Source organism: Helianthus annuus, chromosome 10 (assembly GCF_002127325.2).
Source record: "Helianthus annuus cultivar XRQ/B chromosome 10, HanXRQr2.0-SUNRISE, whole genome shotgun sequence".
NCBI lineage: Eukaryota > Viridiplantae > Streptophyta > Magnoliopsida > Asterales > Asteraceae > Helianthus > Helianthus annuus.
Window position 1 is genome coordinate 2,894,562 of NC_035442.2, and position 22,202 is coordinate 2,916,763.

General features: G+C 35.4%; 3 protein-coding genes across 3 annotated transcripts; 1 reads left to right on the plus strand and 2 right to left on the minus strand.

Annotated features, from left to right (window-relative positions):
• The first annotated feature begins 3,781 nt into the window (after window positions 1-3,781).
• Window positions 3,782-8,446, plus strand: LOC110883804 (5'-adenylylsulfate reductase-like 4). The gene is made up of 5 exons (XM_035979037.1): window positions 3,782-4,142; window positions 6,515-6,702; window positions 7,376-7,500; window positions 7,584-7,895; window positions 8,402-8,446. The coding sequence occupies exons 1-5, from the start codon at window positions 3,918-3,920 to the stop codon at window positions 8,431-8,433; spliced, it is 882 nt and encodes a 293-aa protein (XP_035834930.1). The 5' UTR covers window positions 3,782-3,917; the 3' UTR covers window positions 8,434-8,446.
• Window positions 8,447-9,178: 732 nt separating this feature from the next.
• Window positions 9,179-11,963, minus strand: LOC118483340 (uncharacterized hydrolase YugF-like). Its single transcript, XM_035979036.1, has 4 exons — window positions 11,152-11,963; window positions 10,060-10,152; window positions 9,654-9,721; window positions 9,179-9,540 (listed from the first exon to the last, which is right to left on the minus strand). Exons 1-4 carry the CDS (start codon window positions 11,851-11,853, stop codon window positions 9,348-9,350), a joined length of 1,056 nt encoding a protein of 351 aa, XP_035834929.1. The 5' UTR covers window positions 11,854-11,963; the 3' UTR covers window positions 9,179-9,347.
• A 3,407-nt stretch (window positions 11,964-15,370) lies between these two features.
• LOC118483341 (probable protein phosphatase 2C 10) lies at window positions 15,371-19,671 on the minus strand. The gene is made up of 5 exons (XM_035979038.1): window positions 19,491-19,671; window positions 18,217-18,456; window positions 16,937-17,213; window positions 15,993-16,147; window positions 15,371-15,771 (listed from the first exon to the last, which is right to left on the minus strand). The coding sequence occupies exons 1-5, from the start codon at window positions 19,512-19,514 to the stop codon at window positions 15,634-15,636; spliced, it is 834 nt and encodes a 277-aa protein (XP_035834931.1). The 5' UTR covers window positions 19,515-19,671; the 3' UTR covers window positions 15,371-15,633.
• Between the last annotated feature and the right edge of the window lie 2,531 nt (window positions 19,672-22,202).

The window sequence follows — 22,202 nt, forward strand, 5'->3', positions numbered from 1 at the left end:
TGAGAGAAAGAAATAAAGGCATTGGTTGGTTCTTTGTGGTGCTGTTTTGTAAGGTTTGAAATTTTGTATCTCATGGGTTTTACCTTTTTGTCTTTCATTTTAAGTATAAGATGATTTAATAAAAAGTAAAAGTATTACCCGTGAGGTATATGTTTTTTTCCTACATTTATTGCCTACGTTGATTTCACATAAACCAAACCCCTTACACCGTTTTTTTAACGGTAAATTTGGATCACTGACGGACCATTAGAGTATCATCACGTCACTAGCGGAACCACCCGATCATATCCATCTCCACTAGGCATTCCAATAAGTATGGGAAAACCTCCTTTGAGTACTACTGGCCATTTCACAAAAATCAAGTTTCTACCAAATCTTTTGGTTCCTCGTTTTTAAGATACTAAGCATCGTTAGTTCACTTGAGGAAGCATCGACATCATGAGAACCTTGAGCTTGCCATTTGAGAATTTGGTGATTTTGAAACTTGTATTTTTAGCGGTTTTGTGTATGTGTGTTTTTTGCTTTTATTAGAGCTAGAGAATTGGTGTGTTTAAACAACACACCCAATACCTATCATGTTCGGCGAATATTGTAGACGGAGAATGATCCTTTTGATTAGGAATGAATTTGGATTATCAAAGGGTTTGAATTTTGTTTAGAAAAAAGAAGATCTTGAATTATAAGGTTGTAGGGATCAGTTATCATAATCATGGTAACTGGTTTTTTGGATTAAAATTTTAATAAGTTTAAAATTAAAAGTCTAATTACAATTAGTTCGCTGATGACATCTTTACCCTTTTGATTCAAAAAATATCAAGGGTTAGGATTAGTTTATTTATTTCACTAATAGAGGGGAGGTTCACATTTGAACCTAACCCTATGTAATATATATTGATTTTTTTTGCGCTTCGGTTAACTAGGTTTAGGTGAGTTAAAAAAACGGTCACGCTTCTAAAACATGTTCATGTTCGTTCATATAATCAAATGAACAACAAACTTTTTTCATGTTTGTTTGTTTATTAAATAAACAGATTGATTACTGAGTGTTTAGTTTATTTAAACCATTAAAGGCAAAAAAAGTGTTTGTATTGTATAGTTAGGGAGCACGCGGTGCATGCAGGTAACGAAATTCGGGCAATGTACCAGAATTAGGAACACAACTGCCATCCTTTCGGATACTTCAAATCAGGTAGTGGTTTTGGGTGATCGTTACTAGATTCGGGTAGAAGAAACAACAACAACAACCATACCCAATATATCTCACATATATCAGAACTATTGGTAGGGTATGGGGGAGGTGGGATGTAGGCAAACCTTTCCTCTATCCTACGAATAGAGAGGTTGCTTCCTGAGAGACCCCCAGCTCCAAAACAACCAACAGGCAGATAGATGAAAGATGGATAAGTAAATAGCATAGCAGTAGTCAGATAGATCATCAGCAAGCACACATAGGCATAGATACAAGAAAATCATCATATGTTGGCCTACCTAAAGTGTAAAAGAAAACTAACACCCCTTCCCACCGCAAAGCTAGGGCACGTCTATACCCTCACCTACAAGTCCTTAACCTTAATCCTACGTCTCCACGAACTCCTATCCTGAAGCATGTCCTCAGAGAGGTGCAACTCTACCAAATCTTTCCTATGTCTTTCATCTCAAGTCAACTTGGGCCTGCCTCTACTCCTCCTTCCTTCCACTGTTATGGTTTCCACTGCTCTAACCGGTTCTGTCAACTGCCTCCTCTTTTAACTTGTCTGATATACTAGCTACTCCTAACCATTCCCTAAAAACCTCACTTCTTATTCGGTCTAACCTCGTGTGACACACATCCACCTCAACATTCTCATCTCCGCTACCTTCATCTTGCGTGCTTATGTTTTCTTGATGCCCCAACAATCTGTCCTGTATAACATAGCTGGTCTAACTGCTATCTTATAGAATTTTCCTTTCAATTTTGTTGGGAACCTCCTGTTACACAATATCCCAGTGGCTGCTCTCCACTTACACCAGCCAACCTGGATGCGGTGAGATACATCACTATCTATCTCCCCGTCCCTTTGCACAAACGATCCTAAGTACTTGAACTTAGTCGTTTGTGGGACCACTTGACCTTCAATGATAACCTGAGTGTCCTCGTTGTCACCTGCACCACTGAAATTACAATAAAGGCATTCAGTCTTAAACCGACTAATCTTTAAACCATTGCCTTCTAACGCTGCTCTCCATTCCTCTAGCCTCGCATTTAGGGTTTGTCTAGTTTCAGCAACTAGCACTATATCGTCCGCAAAAAACATGCACCACAGAACTGTCTCTTGAATAGACTTGGACAACTCATCCAAGATAACCGCAAAAAGAAACGGACTCAACGCGGACCCCTGGTGGAGTCCAACTTCCACGGGGAAAGACTCTGTATCTCCTACAGGCGCACGAACCCTAGTCACAGTCCTATCATACATATCGCTAATTAAGTCTATATACTTTCCAGAAACTCCCCTACCCTCCAAGCTTTCCCAAATCACTCTACGTGGTATACTATTATAAGCCTTTTTAAGGTCAATGAAAATCATACGTAGATCTCGCTTTTTCTCCCTGTACTTTTCCATTAATTTTGTCACTTTAAGGGTATGTTTGGCATGAAGCTTTTAGGAGCTTTTAGGAGCTTCTAGCTTTAAGCTTTTAAGAAAAAGCTCATACTCAATAAAAAGTCTTGTTTGGTTGAAGGAGCTTTAAGCTTTTAGGTTAGGAGCTTGAAGCTTTTGGTTGAACGCTACTACTAGTAGCGTTTAGAAGGAGCTACAAGCTTTTAGGGAAAAAGGACTATTTTAACCTCTAAATATAAGGAACTTTTTAATGCACCAACTTTCTAAATTTTTAGTTATGTCCATTTTGGTAATTTTATACATTTTATTAAAAGCTCCAGCTACTCTACCAAACACCAAATATATCTAAAAAGCTACAGCTACTAGCTACCAGCTACAGCTACCAGCTTCTAGCCACCAGCTACCAGCTAGGGGTGTTCATCGGGTTTTTTCTTCGGGTTTCGGGTTTTTCGGGTCGGGTTGTTCGGGTTTTTCTCTGGGAAAATTTGACTCGATAACCAACCCATTTAAAGTTCGGGTTAGTCGGGTTTGGTTTATTCGGGTTCGGGTTAGTTTGGGTCGGGTTATTCGGTTTTCGGGTTTAGATGTAAAATGAAAATAAATGTTTTTTTTTTTTATAAAATATCATCAAAATTCATATTGTTACTTTATAAATATCATCAAAATTCAAAGATTAATTGACAATATGCTATTATAATATTTAAAAAAACCCAAAACCTAGTGTTCCATCTATTAAAGACTCAAAATCTAAAAACTTTTATAAGAAAAAAACAATAAATGTTCGGGTTTTTTTTCGGGTTTCGTGTTTCGGGTTTTTCGGGTCGGGTTGTTCGGGTTTTTGGCCTGGAAAAAGTGACCCGATAACCGAACCATTTGAAGTTCGGGTTGGTCGGGTTCGGGTTTCTCGGGTTCGGGTTTTTCGGTTATTCGCTAATTCGGGTTCGGGTGGCTTTGAATTCGGGTCGGGTTTCGGGTTTTGGATAAAAATGAACAGCCCTACTACCAGCTTCCAGCTTTCAGCTACCAGCCACCAGCTACTTTTGCCAAACATACCCTAAGTGTTTTATATCTTTCACATTGCACTCAAAGCCCCAAAAATTGAAGAACAACCATTGATTTTTACATTTCTCTAAATTAAATTCTGCAAAAAGTTTCTAAATCTAATTTCTCAAAAGAAAAAATGTTTTAAAAATTTTATTTATATGCATATTAATAGTTGCAGTTCATCGGAGCTTCAGGCTCACAAAATCCCCAAAATTCTAGGGTTTTATTTCCGCAACATTTCCGTATGAATTCAATCGATCTCTGTGTATCTACATGTATATATCGTCATCAACGATAACTCTCAGTCCAACAATGGCTATGCGAACTGGATTGATTCTATTGGTGGTTTTTAGCAGTCTAACGTACGCCGATGAGCTTTCTAGGGTTAGGGTTTCGGATTCTGTTTGCCCTACGAAGTCAATTGGATATTTGATCTTTGGAATTGACGATTCAATTTGCCGTTTGAGTGGAATTGATTATTATCTCGGTGTTATTGAGGTATTTACTTGTTTATACACTTTTTGCACTTAATTATGTGTAATTGTTGTTGTTTTAAGTTATATATATATCGTGTTTGTGTGGTTAGAGTTGAATGCCTCATGCATCAATTAGAAGTTCCAGTCTAGCTCTATGATCATATATAAATGGTGATAGTTGTTTGATCTTGTTATTGATAGTCATTTGTACAAAAGAAATTTTGCTATGAATTATGATCGGTATTACGACTAACGAAAGTTTGTTGATTCGACATTTAGGTGATGTAGCATTTTGCATGCATTTATGGTCCCAATCATGTGAGTTTTGTGACTGTGAGTTTTGTATTATAATTTGTGGATTCGTAGTGCATACGTTGTTAGGATCACACAAGCAACAAACGAACAAACACAAACAGAAAAGCGGTAAAGAACACGAGAGATTTTACGTGGTTTGGTCAGTGGCGGACCTAGGATTTTTTTCCTGGGGGTGCAGAAATTTTTTTAAAGATTTTAGACCACTAGCTATATAAAAAATCGGTTCATAGCGGGTCGGATCAGGTTGGGTCATGTAAAACAAGTAAACACAAACAAACAAAGTTTCATAGCGGGTCGAATCAGATCGGGTCGGGTCCATTTCAATTCTCAAACAATCAAACCTTAGTTCCTAACTACCTATCACATTAACAAACAAAAAAACATCAAAGTTCAAACCATCCCTACTTATATCTCTTAATCATTCAATAAAAGAACAAAAAAACTTATCTATAACAAAACTATTAGTTGGGTTGGGCTTGAATGGGTATTAAGTTATTGAGCTTGATGGATTGAATTTAAGTTTTATTAAAGGAGTTAGTAGGCTAACTTGTTTACATGATTTGATCGGGTTTCAATCCGTGTTCAAAATCTTTTTTTACATAAATTTCTAACATTTTTTTCTAAGGGATGCGGTCGGAATTTTTCAAGGGGTGCGGACGAAAATTTCCAAGGGATGCGGTCTAGATTTTTCGCGAAAAATACCACTAAATTTTTTTTTTCAAGGGGTGCGGCCGCCCACCCACCCCATAACTTGGGTCCGCCCCTGGGTTCGGTTGCGGTGTGCAACTTACGTTCACAGGGGCGACTAGGGTTTTCTTTTTATTGAGTGATAATGAATTACAAGTGTAGGAGATATATCAATTGACTAGCTAATTAGGGTTACGGCCGGCCGGACCCCTCCCCTTTTTCTCCTCTAATTTCCGGTTAGCATAAAGTGGGCCAATGACTATTTATGCGCAACAGTGCATACATAAAAGAAGGTTGGCTCGGTGTATTGAGCACAAGATTGTATTAGATATGGATAAAGCAGGAAATCAGCTTTTGGAGGTGTTAGCGTCTATGGCTAAAAGTGAAGGATTAGGATAAAATACAAAGGATCCTAATTGTAAGAAGTGTAAGAAGGATTTATAGAGTGACAAGTGTCCAATAACCTAAAAAAACCCACTACACAAAAAAACCCCACTACAAAAAAAAACCCTTAAACATCCACCACCACCAAAAACCTAACCCCCCCCCCCCCCCACACACACACACACATCATCCACCCTAAAATTTTTTTTATTTTTTATTTTTATTTTTTTTTGCCGATGGGGTGGGGGGTGGGGGTTTAGCTTTTTGGGTGGGGGTGGGTGTTTAGTTATTTTTTAGGTTTTTGGGGGGTTGGGTTGGGGGGGGGGGGGGTTAGGTTTTTTTAGGTTTTTGGGGGGTGGGGGTGCGGGGGGGGGGGGGGGGGGTTAGGTTTTTTTTAGGTTTTTGGGGGGTGGGGGGTTTAGGTTTTTTGGTGAGGTATAGTTTTTTTTTTGTTTTTTTTTTTTGCCCGGGGGGGGGGGGGGGTTAGGTTTTTGGGTGGTGGTGGGGTGGGGGTGGGTGTTTAGGTTTTTGGTGGTGATGTAGTGGGTTTAGTTTTAGGTTATTGGACACTTGTCACTCTATAAATCCTTCTTACACTTCTTACAGTTAGAAGTCTTTGTAGAATAACTTGACCCCGTAGATGTCATAATTGTATTTTAAGAAGCATGTGAGAAGTTGCTATAAGAAAAACTGATAGTTGAGATGAATGCAAAGTTACTTATCTATCCCTAGCTTTAGGCTATTAGTTATTTATTCGATTAGCTCGTTATGAGTCGGCAAGTCACAACAATCACTTCGAAATAACACATCCAAACTTCCATCTTTGTAAAACTTTATTAAGAGAAATTTGTTCGTTATGCCTCTTCTTTATCATTTTGTATTTATATACATGGTTTACTTTCATTACTAATCTGTGGACTGTGAATCACATGCGGTTTTTGGAACCCACAAAAATGGTAGCAACCTTGTGTCAGTCGCGTGCTAATTGCATTTTTTTTTTAATTGAAGGGAGACGAGACTTCATTGCAAAAGGCTTTAAGTATAGTTGATACCAACACTCATGATTATGTTGCTGTCCTCTTTTATGCATCATGGTGCCCGTTTTCAACCGTTTTTAAACCAAGTTTATCAACAATGTCTTCGTTGTATCCTTCCATCCCTCATTTTGCAATCAAAGAATCCGTTGTGAAGCCGAGGTTTGCAACCATTACACTCTCACTTACATTTCCCAAAGTATATATTATATTGAGTTAATTGCCATTTTAGTCCCTATGGTTTGGGTCATTTTGCCAGTTTAGTCCAAAGGTTTCATTTTTAACATCTGGATCCAAAAAGGTTTCATCGTTCATTTTGGTCCAACTGACTTAACTCCATCCATATCTGTTAAGTCTGCCAAGGGCATTTTTGTCATTTCATTTTTCTTTTTATTAACCCTTTTTTCTTTATTGCTATTTCTTTTAAATGAAATGACAAAAATGCCCTTGGCAGACTTAACAGATATGGATGGAGTTAAGTCAGTTGGACCAAAATGGCAACGATGAAACCTTTTTGGATCCAGATGTTAAAAATGAAACCTTTGGACTAAACTGGTAAAATGGCCCAAACCACAGGGACTAAAATGGCAATTAACTCTATTATATTTTTGTATTCGCATTTATATGGCCGGTATGGAAAACACCAAAGATGTGCATGTGGTGTGAGTCCTTATATGGCCCGTTACCCTTTTGTTAAGTTTCATAAAGTTTTACCGTTACTCCGTTAGCTTTAATATAGAACCCAAACGAACTTTTTTCCATAAATGGATTGAAATATAAGCCGATGAGCTATTAATTTTGTTAGTTAAGACTAACGCTAGTTTATTTGTTGTAGCACACTTTCGAAATATGGAGTTAATGGATTTCCTACTCTCTTTGTACTAAACTCGACTATGCGTGCGCGTTATCATGGCTCTCGGACTCTTAGTTCTCTTGTGAGTTTCTACACAGATGTTACGGGTATGAAGTTTATTTTTTATGAAACCGACTACTAACTTTTGATTCGAGACATACTTAACTGATAAATTACTTTTTGGACACAGGTTTAAATGCTGAACAAGATAAAACATTCCTAAACAAAGTGGACGTTTTGGTTCATGATAAAGGCGACAATAACAACATAGATCCAGAAATCTGCCCGTTTTCATGGGCAAAATCACCCGAAAATTTACTTAAGCAAGAAACGTATCTTGCTTTAGCCACATTGTTTGTCGTTTTTCGGACAGTTTACCTAATTTACCCGTTTATCGTCACATCTGTTCAATATGCTCGAAGAACATGGTTGTTGTGGGATCACCCTTATGCCTATTTGAATCGCGCCATACAGTTATTTAGTTCACTTATAGGTTGCATGGGTAGGGGAAGGTTCATTTGAGAAGAAAGTTAATGTGAGAAGAAAAAGAAGAAAGGGCATAATGGTAAAACATTAAATAGTTTATAACTCATTCCATTAATTATGTTATCTCTCATTAATAAAGCACAAAACATTTTATCCTACACATTTCAAAATTTATCCTACATATATCTTACACTTAGCGAAATTTACCCTACGCATATCTAAATTTATCGTACACATTTAAGAATTTATCCTACACATACTAAAATTTATCCTACACATGTCGAAAATTGTCATTCATCTTAATTTTGTTTTATCTTGAAAGAGTATATTTAAAAGTGAGTTACAATTTTAATTAGTTAGCTTAGCTAATTTATTACAATTAGAAATTTACTTATATACCCTTATTAATAACATTAAATACACATATTAAATGAAGTAAAATGGAGCACTTCTATTGGTTTAAAACTTATTCTTTTTATTCTTACAAAATTTTTCTTCTCGTTTGAACCCTCCACTGCATGGGTATTGGTTTCTATAATGAAAGAAAGCACTAGTTGATTAACCTGATCCTTTTTTTTATATAAAATATAAAAGTTTTGTTTGTTTAACTTGGTTCTTGAAGTAGCTTGCTTCAGGTTTATGTATCATAGAGTACAAGTTGTATGTTTATTGAAGGAAAAGATAGATATATATGGTACTTGGATCAAACACCTATGTATTTTTTTTTTTTTTTTTTTTTTTTTTTTGATAATTGCGGTATCGGTATTAGTATCTGTAACAATAAAAATCCATATATATGGACGTTGTAGAGATTCTAAGATTTTCATATGTTTATTTGTACATCATGTAAGCCTTACATGCATTAATGTTCATGCGGGTTTTTGGTAACGATTCAAAACGGAATATGATCAAAATAACAGGTCCCAAGTATATTTATACTGGGTCCCACGGATGGCACCAATGTAGAAACGTGAACCTAGGAAAACGTCTCTTCGGTGAATGCTCCTAACATCAATGGTCTGGATCACAACCTACAAAAGAAAAGACCGGTAGGACTCATTGCAGGAATGAGGGATTCCTGTAACCACCTTCCTGCGTGAGAATAAGTATAGGTGAATGCTCCTAACATCAATGGTTCGACCCAGTTAACCCGTTTGAGCAAATAAAGTCTATAAATCACATAGCAGCAAGCACTAGCATTGTCTTTCATATTGCGGGATTCGTATTTACACTTTGCACCCTCGTTAATTCGTTCGATTTTTTGGTTTGGTTTTGGAAACTGTTTAGTTAAAAACATTGTTAACCTGGTAATGTTATCCATAAATGATTTAATTGTTCGATTACACGAGTCATATCGAATCATTAAAAAAACAAAAAAAAACTTAGGGACTCGAGACTCGTTACAACTGCAACTTGAAGCGTCTATTTGTGTCAGTTTTTCGACACTTTTTAACTTTTACCATAGGAATCAGGTAGTAGTTACTGTGTCGGGGCTGTTATTGTGGAGATGCTGAGGATCGTGGCCGTTGGTTGTGGCGGATGAAGGAATAGGAGGGAGCAAAAAAGACTTAAGGTGTTTGTAGAATTCCTTTGTTTTCTCTACAATGAAAGCATGTCCTGTGTCCTTCAAGACCACCAAATCTGCATTATCACCTAAATGCCTGCATCATATGCATATCACATTAGTGATTAGTCAATAATAGTCATCTCTCTCCGTTGACTTCAAAAGTCAAACACACACTGAAAGTCTCTCATTGGTCGAATTAAGTCGCACCTTTTTAATCTATAGCCCAATTCCAGTGGAAACACTTGATCTTTATCACCCCATATTATCATAGTTGGCTGCAAATTGAAATGGTCAATATGTGAGTCAACATTTACAAAAGTCAAAAGCCGAGTTTTTTTTTTTTTTTTTTTGAACGGCAAATTTGGATCACTGACGGACCACTGGAGTATCATCGTGCCACCAACGGAACCACCCGATCATATCCATCTCCACTAGGCATAATGCCTATACACCAATTCAGGATGAAACCCAATAAATATGGGAAAAACCCCCTTGTGAGTATCGAACCCAGGACCTATTGGTCCAAAGTCTTATCTCACCCCCAAGATACCACTAGGCTATAAAGCCATGGGTTGTCAAAAGCCGAGTTAAGCTTGATTGTAGGAAGGTTGACCTGGGGTATTTTTGGAATTTCAGAAAGTTTTCGGTCTTTGGCTAGAGCATGAATCAACTCCCTTTTCTCCTCTAAATTTTCTTTATTCATTTCCTGCACACAACATTTCATGTAACATGTTATGATTTCATTTATTAAAATTGTTTATCTATACCTATGATCTAATCGTCTAGTGGTATATTTTTTTTGCTCCTCACGAAAGTAAGTTAACGTAAATATATATTCCTAATTTTATCTCATGTCATGATTTGAACCCTGGTTTCCGTAAATCACTAGTTGGACACGGTTTTCAAGACTTATATAATTTTTTTTTAACAGAAAAAGATATATATAGCGTTAGGTTCATTTATGAACAAGCCATTTGATAGTGAACTGTGTGAACTAATCCTAGCCCTTGATAATACACGAGTGTAAATCAATGGCCAGGATTTGATGATGAAAATACACTAGTGTATTTTATGATTTGATGATGTAAATCAATGGCCAAGATTTGTTCACTCAGTTCACAAATACACTAGTGTTCACTCTAATATATATTATCTCTTCATTTTAGCAATCATTCTCTACTTTTTACAATATAAAAAATTATATGTTTTATAAATAAAGTTATCAATACATTATTTAATAAAAAAGCTAAGTTATATATGCTAATGTTATGCATGAAATTATATTGTTTTTTAAACTATAATTAATTTAAAGCAAATTACATATTGCATGTTTCAAGAAAGTGTGATGAACCCATACTCTACCATAATGTAATTTAAGGCGTCATAAATGTAGCATCCATACACCGGTAAGATTTTTCCCCATTTGTTACCAATTGAACATGAACCACTTGAACAATTTGTTGGCTTTAACCTTATTTTATATGTTAAATTGAATTAAATTTTTCAATAAATTTGCTCATTTTCATATACTTAAAATCATTATGAATGTGGTTTAGAAAGAGCTAACATTAATTAGAGACTTAAAAGTTATGACATAACATTTAAACGATGTTTTTTTTTTAAAATTATCCTCTCACACTTAGAAGGCCCGTCATTAAAAAATAATTTCTCTCACACATGGGGTACGTTTAGCAGAGATACTTACATCAATGAAGTCCACAAGTATACAATTCGGAGTCTTCACGGGCGGCTTCACAAACGTGACCCGCATCAACTCCTTCATCTTCTCGGGCGTTTGTGGCAATAACATATCCGCCGCCTCATCCAAATCCTTTACCACAAACAACCCATCCGTCAAATCCTTCTCCTCTAAACACACCCCGGCGCAACAAATCACCACCCTCTCCACCACCTCCTTAAACTGCGCCGCTAAACTATACGCCACAAACCCACCATAACTCAACCCCACCACCCTCATTTTCTTAACCGAGTTAACCTCCATGACTCGGTACACACACTGAGCCTGGAACGAGTCAGACCGGTCTGACCGAGTCGTGAACGAGTCACCAAAAAACACCAAGTCTGGCACGTAGATGTTGAAATAACGAACGAGTCGGGGGATGATGTGTGGGCCCCACTGCCACATGGCATTGGCTCCGAACCCGTGGAGGAGAAGGAGGTCGGGTCGGGTTTGTTTGCGGGTTTTGGGTACCCAGCAGTGCATGACGGTGCCATCGCCGAGGTCGGTGACCGTTGACCGGAGACCATAGGTGGAGAACGTTGACTTTAGGCACCATGTTCTGGTGGCAGTGAGACTGAAGCATTTTGTCATTGGGTGAGTAGATTGCACACAGTTGAGGTGTTTTTGGTGTGTGTGTAATGTGTTTGTGGAGAATAAGGTGGTCATATCACATATGTAATGTGTTTGGGGAGGTGTTAGAAAGTGATTGATATGATTTTTAATTCATATTTTGTATGTTTTTTATTAGTTTTTATCATATCATGGTTTGTATAAGTATCTCGTAGTTTAAAATTCGTTTGAAAAAAGTTAGCAAAAATCGGTCTATTTATAAACGGAGACTGCTTGGCTCAGCTCATTTACAAACCAAACCAGCACGACTCATCTCAAATTGATTTTATTTAACTTATTATATATATATAGTTGTTTGTAAGTGTGAGTATTTTGGATCGTCTACTCCTCACTTCGTAAAAGAAATAATTATATCTATTCTAATTTTATCCTAATTTTAGCTCAATGCTTAATACTAATTATATTATATCAAACATGTTTCTACCTATTACAAAACCAACTATTAAAAATCCAGGGTGTTGTGTATTAAAAGAGTAAGTTTTTCACTTCAAGATTTTTGTTTGATTTGTGTGTGTATATATATATATATATATATATATATAATACATTAAACATGTTTCTAACTATTATAGCTTTGATGGATAAGAAAATGAGAGGGTAACAACTATGCTTTAAGATTTTACTAAATTTATGTCTATATCAAGTAAAGAATAACAAATCTTAAAGCATCTATAGCTTTAATAGATGCTTAAAGGATTGACATGATATTGTTGTGAATGCCAATTGATTATGTAATGCATTGTATTGACATGATATTGTTGTGAATGCCAATTGATTATGTAATGGAAATCAAAACGGACAAAGGGTATATGTTATTTAAACTTTCATGTTATATTAATATTGATATTGATTTATTTTCAAGCAATTAAGGTATCTCATATCTACAAGAATGGTTGTTCATTTCAACATATACATACTAAATTTGTGTAGTAACATGTATAACCAACCATCATATGAGAGTATCTATAATAACTACCATGATATCACTAACCAAACGTATCAAATATAAGTAATAAGTTCACCAACCATATGCATAAAGCCATAAATCTTTTCAACAACCTATCATGTGCAACCATGTGCAAAACATAAAACACAATTGTAAATAAATTGTTATACACATGTAAATAAAAAAGCTAATTTCACTTTTTTTTTAGTTTTTTGTTATGGTCTCTTTTGAGTAACTTCTATGCTGGGCTTTTTTTTTTCCCCACAATGGTCAGCTGGTATACTTGAATAACTTCAATATACATAAGTGTTAGATTAACACAACTTCAAACATGTCATGAACACATAATGTCCACATATCACTTATATCAAACATGTCATGACTCATGAACACATAATGTCCACATATCCAAATTATCCATTAATAATTTATAAAATCAAAACATGTATATGTTGATTTGAAACATATATTGTAGAAAATACGTAGGATCAAATCTATCCATATCCCGGTTGGCATGTTTAGCTCTTAATGAGGTTCTCAATGGTTCAGACTCCTTACTTGTTCAGTACTTAATGGTTTAGACTGTTTGTTTCGCGGGCAGTCTGAATAGTTCAGACATTTACCTCTTAAGCATTATACTGAGTCTGAATGGTTAAGACCTCTAATCTGAATTGGTAAGACATTTGCCTCTGAACGGCTAAACATTATACTAGCTCTTAATGGTTCAGACCTGTTACTGGTTCAACACTTAATGGTTCAGACCACTGATTCAGAACTTAACCATTCAGAAGTTGCCAAACAAACTAAGAAAAATACCCACACTACACAGCAGAATTTCAGTTAGTATTGGTTTGATATGGTATGGTATGGTATGATACAACACTAGGACTCGTTATGGTGACCATAAAGAATATGTCTATGAGGAAATTAAGATATGTTTTACATCAATTAAAAACTATAGAAAGAAATTATCGTTGGATGGTATCGTTATGACGACGCATAAAGTTTTCCAAAGAAAATATTAAGCTAAATTGCTATGTTAAAAGTTTTAAACATTCTTGGAAAATGCTAAATGTTCATTGTTCGCAGTATAAAAAAGTATGTTACAGTTTATTAAACAATGTTGGAAAAATCCTATAAAATTAAGTTTAATTAAAGTTTGGATGAAACAAAACAGACCCGTTTCATCGTTAAACATACACTTTAAAACTTATATATTCTCCTAATCAAAACTATAAACAAATAATAAATTAGAGATTATTTCGAAAAAATTGTTAACATAAGAAGAATTTATATAAAATTCGTATCTTTTAGAGTGAATCTATTTACATATAATAAATTACCATCAGATGTAATTGCTTTCATTTATTCGGTTATTTGGTGGATTTATAAAGCGAGAAACACTTTGGTGTTTAGACGGGACTCATGCTAGGTGGCAAAGACGGTAGAAGACATAAAAATCGACTCTTTCAACTGAATAGAACTTGAAGCTAAGAATAATGATTCAGTCCCCTTATCGCTATGGAGGAAAAATCAGACTATTCGGGGGAGCTGGCGTGGGTAAAACGGTACTTTATTATGGAATTGATTAACAATGTTGCCAAAGCTCACAGAGGCGTATCTGTATTTAGCGGAGTCGGTGAACGGACTCGTGAAGGAAATGATCTTTACATGGAAATGAAAGAATTTGGAGTCATTAATCGTGTATTTTTTCAGTTTATTGTTATTTTTTATTATGTTTTGGCTAGTTTCTTGCTAGTTTTGTTATTGTTTATCTAATGCCGTTAAAAAAAATATGTAATGTGCATTATTTTCATTTAAAGTATGAATTTATATTTCTTTTATTCGATTGTATATAAATTGAATACAAGTTTGGATGTAATTATGTTTTTTTATTTTACATCAATATAAAGTTTTATAAAAAAAAAAAAAAAAAAACCTCTTGTTTGTTGTAAAACATTATATCGTATATAAAAAAATAAACTTAATACTTAGTTTATGAATTTTTTTAACACCAAATTTCATTAGAACACGCCCCTTATCAAGCCGCTAGCAACGAGCTAAACAAACAATCAAACATCAAAAGATAGCCATTTGTTCCAATCCATTTTAGATCTGCCATTGCTTTGTAATTGCCCTTTTTCGTGTGGAATAATATTATAAGTATCCAGTATCAAAAAAAAAAAATTAGATCTGTTCCTAATCCATAAATAACTAAAAGATTTGACGTCACCAACGATCTTGTTCACTCTAACCATCCAGTATAACCGGCTCGTTTGAGTAAGACCCTTTTTGGAACAACTAACATTAAAAACGACTTATAAACATCAAACCCTAACTATGCTAGATAAACGATCACACTAACAACCTAACTAATTCCATCATTTAGATCTCTAACCCAAACCTCGTGAATTTAGCGGGTCAAACCTAGAACATCATAGTTACATAAGATATTACTAATCAAAATTTGGTTAAAAAAAAGTAAAATCTAACAAATGTATGTGTGTTAGAATGTCATTGACATTCAAATCAATATATGCTTATTTTGCCAACCAATTAAATTTGAAGTAATGTACAATTATACCCATATGCAATAATCAAGCTCACCAATTACAATAATCAAGATTTAAACAAACTCACCAATTACAATAATCAAGAAAAGAATGAAATTAACATAAGATATCTCAACTACTCAAAAATATGTTCTATAGCAATCTAGTAACTTATAGCCCATCAAAAGGGTTTATCATTTTAAAGTATAGATTCACAACTATTTATATTCTTTTTACATAGAATTCGTAGAATTCTTTTTTTTCATTTTCATGTTATGATCCCGTTTGCTGTGAACAAACGGGACCACAATGAAAATATCACCTGAATCTAACTACCACACAAGATATGTCATCTTTACTCTCCCTTTTCAAAGCTTCCGCTATTAATCGTTTAGCAGCCTTCTGGGGGTCCTTGATTCTTCTTGCAATATTGACTACTTCTTGATTATCCATAACCTGGATTAATCGATAAAAACGATAAGTACTAATTCTACAAAGGCTATTCTCCATTAATGTATTAAAAGTAAGCTTTATGCGGCTTTCAACCATTTATTTTCTTGTTTTACTTTTTTTATTTTTGCCCGTTAGAGATAAATCATAACCCAAATCGACTAATTGCATGTCAAAATTGTCACATGTAGTTTAACTAATAGTAAAGGGAAAATAAGAAGGATTACCTTCCAAAGACCATCACTTGCCAACACAAGGAGATCAGTTTTGGTATCCACAATTGTATCTTGAATAGCAGGATCAGATCTCAAATGGGATTTCAGGCTTTTGTCTCCAAATGCACGAGATACCGCTAGTTGTCCGTTCACCCGAGGAACATCCCCTAATAAAAAGAAAAAAAATATATATATAAAATAAGCAAAAAAATTAACCTATGTTAAAGTCTTTAGATGATGGAATGTAACTGGAATTATGTTATAAACTGATAAATGATAAAGATGCCCAAAATGACAACTTTACCTCTAGTTGAATGACAACAACTTTACTTAAGGAATGGAATAAATTACGTTTTTGGCCCCTGTGGTTATATCATTTTTACTATATTAGCCCAAAATAAGAATTTTTAACATATCTGCCCCCATGGTCTCTATAACTAACTATTTTGGCCCCTATGGTCTCTATAACTAACCATTTTGGCCCCCATGATCTGCAGACTTAGGGGCCAAAATGGTTAGTTATAGAAACCATGGGAGCAGATATGTTAAAATTTCTTATTTTGGGCTAATATAGTAAAAGTGATATAACCACAGGGGCCAAAAACGTAATTTACTCTAAGGAATGTAACTGAAATTATGTTATAACCGATTGTAGCACAGAATGACCGCTTCAACCAGTAGCGTGTCTTCTGTTTGCTATATATTTTTTTCTAAAACTAGTGACGTGACATCTTATTTATCATTTTAGTGTACTTTTACATGTCATGTGGCAGCAGATGTGACGTTTAAATAGCTATTATCAATACAACTTTTATTAAGCAACTGCTAGAAACCGGTGACAAAAATATAATTCGGTTTCTACTCTCTATATCCTGCAGTTTGCTGCTTATAAACATATACCTCATTAAAGTCAAAATAACAGAAAGTCAAACCATCTAATAAAGTCAAAGTCAAACCTGGCATATTTGAAACAAATCCTCCTTTGTGCTCAATACTAGCCCTTTCAGTACTGGGCTCATGATCAGTACTTAATTGTATAGCTTTACCTCCTTTTGAAACAACAGCTCTAGAATCACCCAAATTTGCTACCCATAATCTTTGACCATTCATAAGAACAGCCGTCACTGACGTTGACCCGCCTCGCCCCAAATCTTTTTCATGGGAAAGAATTGCTTGATCAGTTTTCTCATACGCGTTGAATATCGATCTCTTTGGGTCAACCAAAAAATCGCCCTGTAAATTTTGGTCAAACTCATATGAGTGTCGGTAACATAACGAGTGGTTGACTTTTTTTAGTCAATGTAGTGTTTTTGTCATAAACATCATTCTTATTAGAAAAATTACAAAGAAATACAATGATTTGCAAAATGAATATAACTTTCATACTCATATTTGACACGCAAATAAATTGTAAAAAAAAAAAAAAAAACCGGAAAAAAATGTGCTCCGGTAAACTAGAGGTGGACAAATCGGGTTTTTTTTTTCTTTCTTTTTTTTGGAAAAAAAGAACGGTTATTCAAAAACCGGTTCAGTATGATGAGAACCTAAACCGGTACAAACCGGGTTTAAAACTTTTTCTTTTTGTGTTAAACATATGATAGAAAAAAAAGGAAATTACACCGGCAACAAGCTGCACCGCTACCCTTAAAACCGGTTTGGGCCAAAAAAAATTGGTTTAAACGGGTTTTTTACAACCAGTTCGGTATCTAAACCGGTTACAAAGATAACGAACATGAACCGGTCACAAATCAGGCCCAAACCGGTTTTTAGAAAAAAAAAATGATTCTGTTTTTTTTTTTTTTTTTATCGGTTTCAAATCTAAAAGCGTTTTTTTTTGCCCATGTCTACGGTCAACCAACCCAACCCGTACCACAAAACTGTTAGGCTTGACCCAAACGGGCCACTCCCATTTTGACCCGTTATGTTTTTTTATCGGTTTCAAATCTAAAAGCGTTTTTTTTTTTTGCCCATGTCAACGGTCAACCAACGCAACCCGTACCACAAAACTGTTAGGCTTGACCCAAACGGGCCAGTCCCATTTTGACCCGTTATGTTTTTTTATCGGTAAAAATCTAAAAGCGGTTTTTTTTGCCCATGTCTACGGTCAACCAACCCAACCCGTACCACAAAACTGTTAGGCTTGACCCAAACGGGCCAGTCCCATTTTGACCCGTTATCCAACCTGTCCGTTTTGCAACGTCTAATTGTAATATCATGATTTGGGGACAATGCGAACCTCGTTTAAGATATTATCAAACAGGTGTTTTTGAAGATACGAAGGCACACGATCTCCCGAATGGCCATCGTAGATAGCGAAAAGGCCGAGTTCATGGTGATCTCGTTCCACAAACCTAGCAACATGATAATCCTCCATTGGATGATTAGCTTTTCCTTTGACTAAGTCAAAACCGAATTTGATATCACCCTCATGGTTTTTTCCCTTACCAGACTTATATGATGTTGGGCCTCTTCTCAACTATGAACACAAATACAAACCAAAAATCATTAGTAAAAACAAGATAACAAAATACACATGTTTTTTTTTTTGAGTAAACTGGCAAAAAGGTTTGGTCGCTTTTGCCACTTTAATCCGAACCTCAAACCTTTTGAATCTGGGTCCATGTGGTTTCAGTTTTGTTGTCATTTTCGTCCAAAAGCAAAGTCAGATTTTTTAGTTAACATCCAGTTTTTTTGTCTTTTTTATTTCTTTTAATGAAGGGGAAAATGGTCTTTTAACGTTTTATTATAACAATTAAAAAAATCTGACCATTTTGCCCATCATTAAAAAGAATAAAAAAGACAAAAAAACTGGATCTTAACTAAAAAATCTAACCAGATTTTGCTTTTGGACGAAAATGACAACAAAATTGAAACCACAGGGACCCAGATTCAAAAGGTATGAGTTTTGGACTAAAGTGACAAAAGTAACCAAACTTTAGGGACCATTTTGGCAGTTTACTCTTTTTTTTTTTTTTTTTTTGCAACTTTGCTTATAGCCACCATGTTTTAAAAGAACAAAAGTTACTCTTTACTAAAAGTTTTTAACGCTCTACCATCTCTTTTATTTTTTACTAGGGGTGTTTACAGTCCGGTTTAGCTGGTTTTCACGAAAATAAAAGGCCAAAATGCTAACTAAAAACGGTAAACCAAATTGGCTGGGTTGGTTGGTTAGGTCGTATCGGTCAAACAAGCGAAAGCCGCTCGATTTGACACCCTAAAAATGGTAAAAGATGGTTCATGAGTATTATAAAAACCGGTAAATGAACCGCCCGATTTGATCCAAACCATGAACCGTACCGTATAAACCTCAAACTAACCGAACTAACCGATTTGATCCGGTTTAAACAATTTAAGACTACTTTTAACAAACAAAAAAAGATGGTAAACAAAAGTAAATAAAACTAACTTTGATCAACCAAACAATTATATAATCAAAACATGCATAAACAAATAAATCAATTATAAAAAGAAAAATTGCAGAATTATGAACCAAAAAAAAAAAAGAATTACCTTGAAACAGCATAAATTATCCATCAAATAATAATAATCTGCAAACAAGAAACTATTTTTTTGTCCTCCAACAAGCAAACCCACTTCAAAAAACAATAGGATTTGTGGATGAAATATAATAATTAAAAAAAAAAAAAAAAAAACTGGTTGTGTGAATTAGGTAGCAAAATGTGTTGTTAACAAAGATTGAAAAGGTTTAAAGTTTGGTATAAATAAACCGCGTTTGTTTGTTCGGAAAGAACAAAGAAAGTAGAAAATTCGCGCGTTGACTTCAGGTATTTGTTGACCAATAATAATGCCGCGTTGTCAAGTGTGTGTTACACAAAATATGCATTTATTTATTTATTTATTTTTTATAGATTAAGATAAGGGTATACGGAGTCGTCGGCAAAGTCGAGCGGCAAAGGGTGTTTTCCGTACGGGAACACCGCCGCCGACCCTTTTGCCGTGCGGTGAAGGGAGGTTAATCAGTGAGGGGTTGCCGCAGCGGTGAAGGGAAGAAGGAGAGAGAGAGAGGGGGTGTGTCTGGTGGGGTCCATGCTATCTCAACCAATCACACATTTTTCCTTTTTTTTAAAAAAAAAAGTTTACCGCTTCACCAAGTGACTAACCATTGTCAACACTTTTCAGCATAGTTTAAACACTTTTTCACTGATTGACGTGGCACACTCTGATTGGTTGATTTTTTAGCTTGTCACTCTCAAGTGTCTAACCACTCCTTATACCCTAAGATTAAGATCAAGATTGAGGGATGGAAGATGGGTGTTGAATATTCGGTTTCAAAATCAATACAATAACAATGGAGATTACACCGAAATCGAAGGTAAACGGTCAACAAACTGTGTTATATATATATGATAAGAAAACTTCTCTAACCTCAAAATATATATGGTTGTCTTTGTCAATGAGTTTTTCCATACTTTATCAATAGCTTTTTCTTCACTTCATATCATACGACTTCTCGATCAAAAGAAATTAAGAAAAAGAACAACAAAAAGAATCCACTATAAAAGAAAAAGGAAAACTCAAACACTTCAACAATCCATTAAGGCCACTAGGGGTGTTCTCGGGTAGGCTTATCGAGTACCCCCTACCCAATCGGGAACATTGCCGCTGGTGTATCGGGTAGGAGAATCATGTGGCGCTTTCTGATTCGGGTATGTGTGGAAGTTTGGTTTTTTTACCGTTGGGACGAGTATGTCACTAACCTTGGAGAGGAACACATACCTAATTTAATGGATAAGTACGTCATTAAACCTGGAGAGGAATGCATACCTAATTCATAAGACGAGTACGACGCTGACCTTAAAGAGCGTTTGAGGAACTACAATCCATGGGAAGATAAGCGCTCAACGGAGTTAGACTGCTCGTTTGATTTAATCGAACATCTTTAATTATGTTTAATATTATGTAGTTTCTTATTTTAGCCCCGCTTGCGGTATGCGCATATAATGTATATATGTGTGGGCGCTCGGGTGGCAAAAGTGAAAGTGCACTAATTCTAGCGTTATTTTACTAATTTCTTGAAAATAACGTTAAAAGAGGCGGATGGTTAATCATGCATCATGTGGTGGCGTTGATAGCCGAAAGACAAGGGGTACATGCACTAATCGGCATTTGTCTCAATTGCTGAGTGTTATGTGCCTTATGTCTAAGGCTTGATGCAAAACTACAATCGAGCCGAGGGTCTCACTGGAAGCAGCCTCTCTATTCCTACGGGGTAGAGGTAAGGCTGTCTACATCTTACCCTCCTCAGACCTACCTTAGCTTTGCTATTGGTGGAATTTACTGAGTATGATGATGATGATTATGTAGTTTCTTATTATATAATGTATGTTTTTAATTATGTGTGGTTTTTTAGTTATTATCCAACGTTTATTTTAAATTTCTTTTATTTTATTTGATTAAATAACATTATATTATTTTAATTTAAATATAGACAAAATACAAAAAAATATTATAAAAGTAATTTGGTTTATAAGAAGGTTTGAAATCCAATGTAGCATGCTGAAATGGAGGTTTGTGGAATCCAATGTTGTGGATAATTTAAGCAGCCGCACAGAAGGAAAAGAAAACTACACAATACGTAGAAGTTTGCTAAAATAGAATCGAGAAGAACATAACTAAGTAGTCGCAAAGCAATGAAACATAAAACTTACAACATTGTTTGCAAAATACAGCCGCAACAATAGTCAATGCAGAAATCTTGCAAACAAGCAAGTCCACAAAGGCAGGGCCGGCCCTGGAGGTGGGCGGGGAGGACCACCAGTCAGGGCCCGTGATTTCGTAGAGCACGTAATTTAAAAAAAAAATCCGATATTATATATGTTAAAAAAATTAATAGGGTATAGCCAAACAAATACTAACATAACATAGGCCCACTTACAAAAAAAATTATATGGTTTAGATTAGTTAACCCATCGAGATTACGTAAGTGAGCCCAATACCCAAATGATTTTAAAAATTAATAAAAAAACAATTAGTCCATGTTGGACAGCAACTAGTGCCCTGTGGATATTGAAACGTCATATAGCAGGATAGTAGGAGACAGATCTGGTTCGACGAAGAACTCACGCACAAAAGCCACAGAGTCTACCCTCTTTTGTTCTTCAATTTCAGTCTTGCACGCAACCACGGGCCACCACGCATAAATTCTGTTCGACTAACTCAGTCTCACGATCACGGATCACGTATTCAGGTAAACATCAAATC

Excerpts from the sequence above, each read along its gene's own strand:
- LOC110883804 (XM_035979037.1), top strand. The coding sequence starts at position 3,918 with ATGTATATATCGTCATCAACGATAACTCTCAGTCCAACAATGGCTATG. Across the intron at positions 6,703-7,375 it reads GAATCCGTTGTGAAGCCGAG|CACACTTTCGAAATATGGAG; the intron begins GTTTGCAACCAT and ends TATTTGTTGTAG. Across the intron at positions 7,501-7,583 it reads TTTCTACACAGATGTTACGG|GTTTAAATGCTGAACAAGAT; the intron begins GTATGAAGTTTA and ends TTTTGGACACAG.
- LOC118483341 (XM_035979038.1), bottom strand. The coding sequence starts at position 19,514 with ATGGATAATTTATGCTGTTTCAAG. Across the intron at positions 17,214-18,216 it reads TTGATAATATCTTAAACGAG|GGCGATTTTTTGGTTGACCC; the intron begins GTTCGCATTGTC and ends CAAAATTTACAG. Across the intron at positions 15,772-15,992 it reads CAAGTGATGGTCTTTGGAAG|GTTATGGATAATCAAGAAGT; the intron begins GTAATCCTTCTT and ends CGATTAATCCAG.
- LOC118483340 (XM_035979036.1), bottom strand. The coding sequence starts at position 11,853 with ATGACCACCTTATTCTCCACAAACACATTACACACACACCAAAAACAC. Across the intron at positions 9,722-10,059 it reads AAATTCCAAAAATACCCCAG|CCAACTATGATAATATGGGG; the intron begins GTCAACCTTCCT and ends TTCAATTTGCAG. Across the intron at positions 9,541-9,653 it reads TTGGGCTATAGATTAAAAAG|GCATTTAGGTGATAATGCAG; the intron begins GTGCGACTTAAT and ends CATATGATGCAG.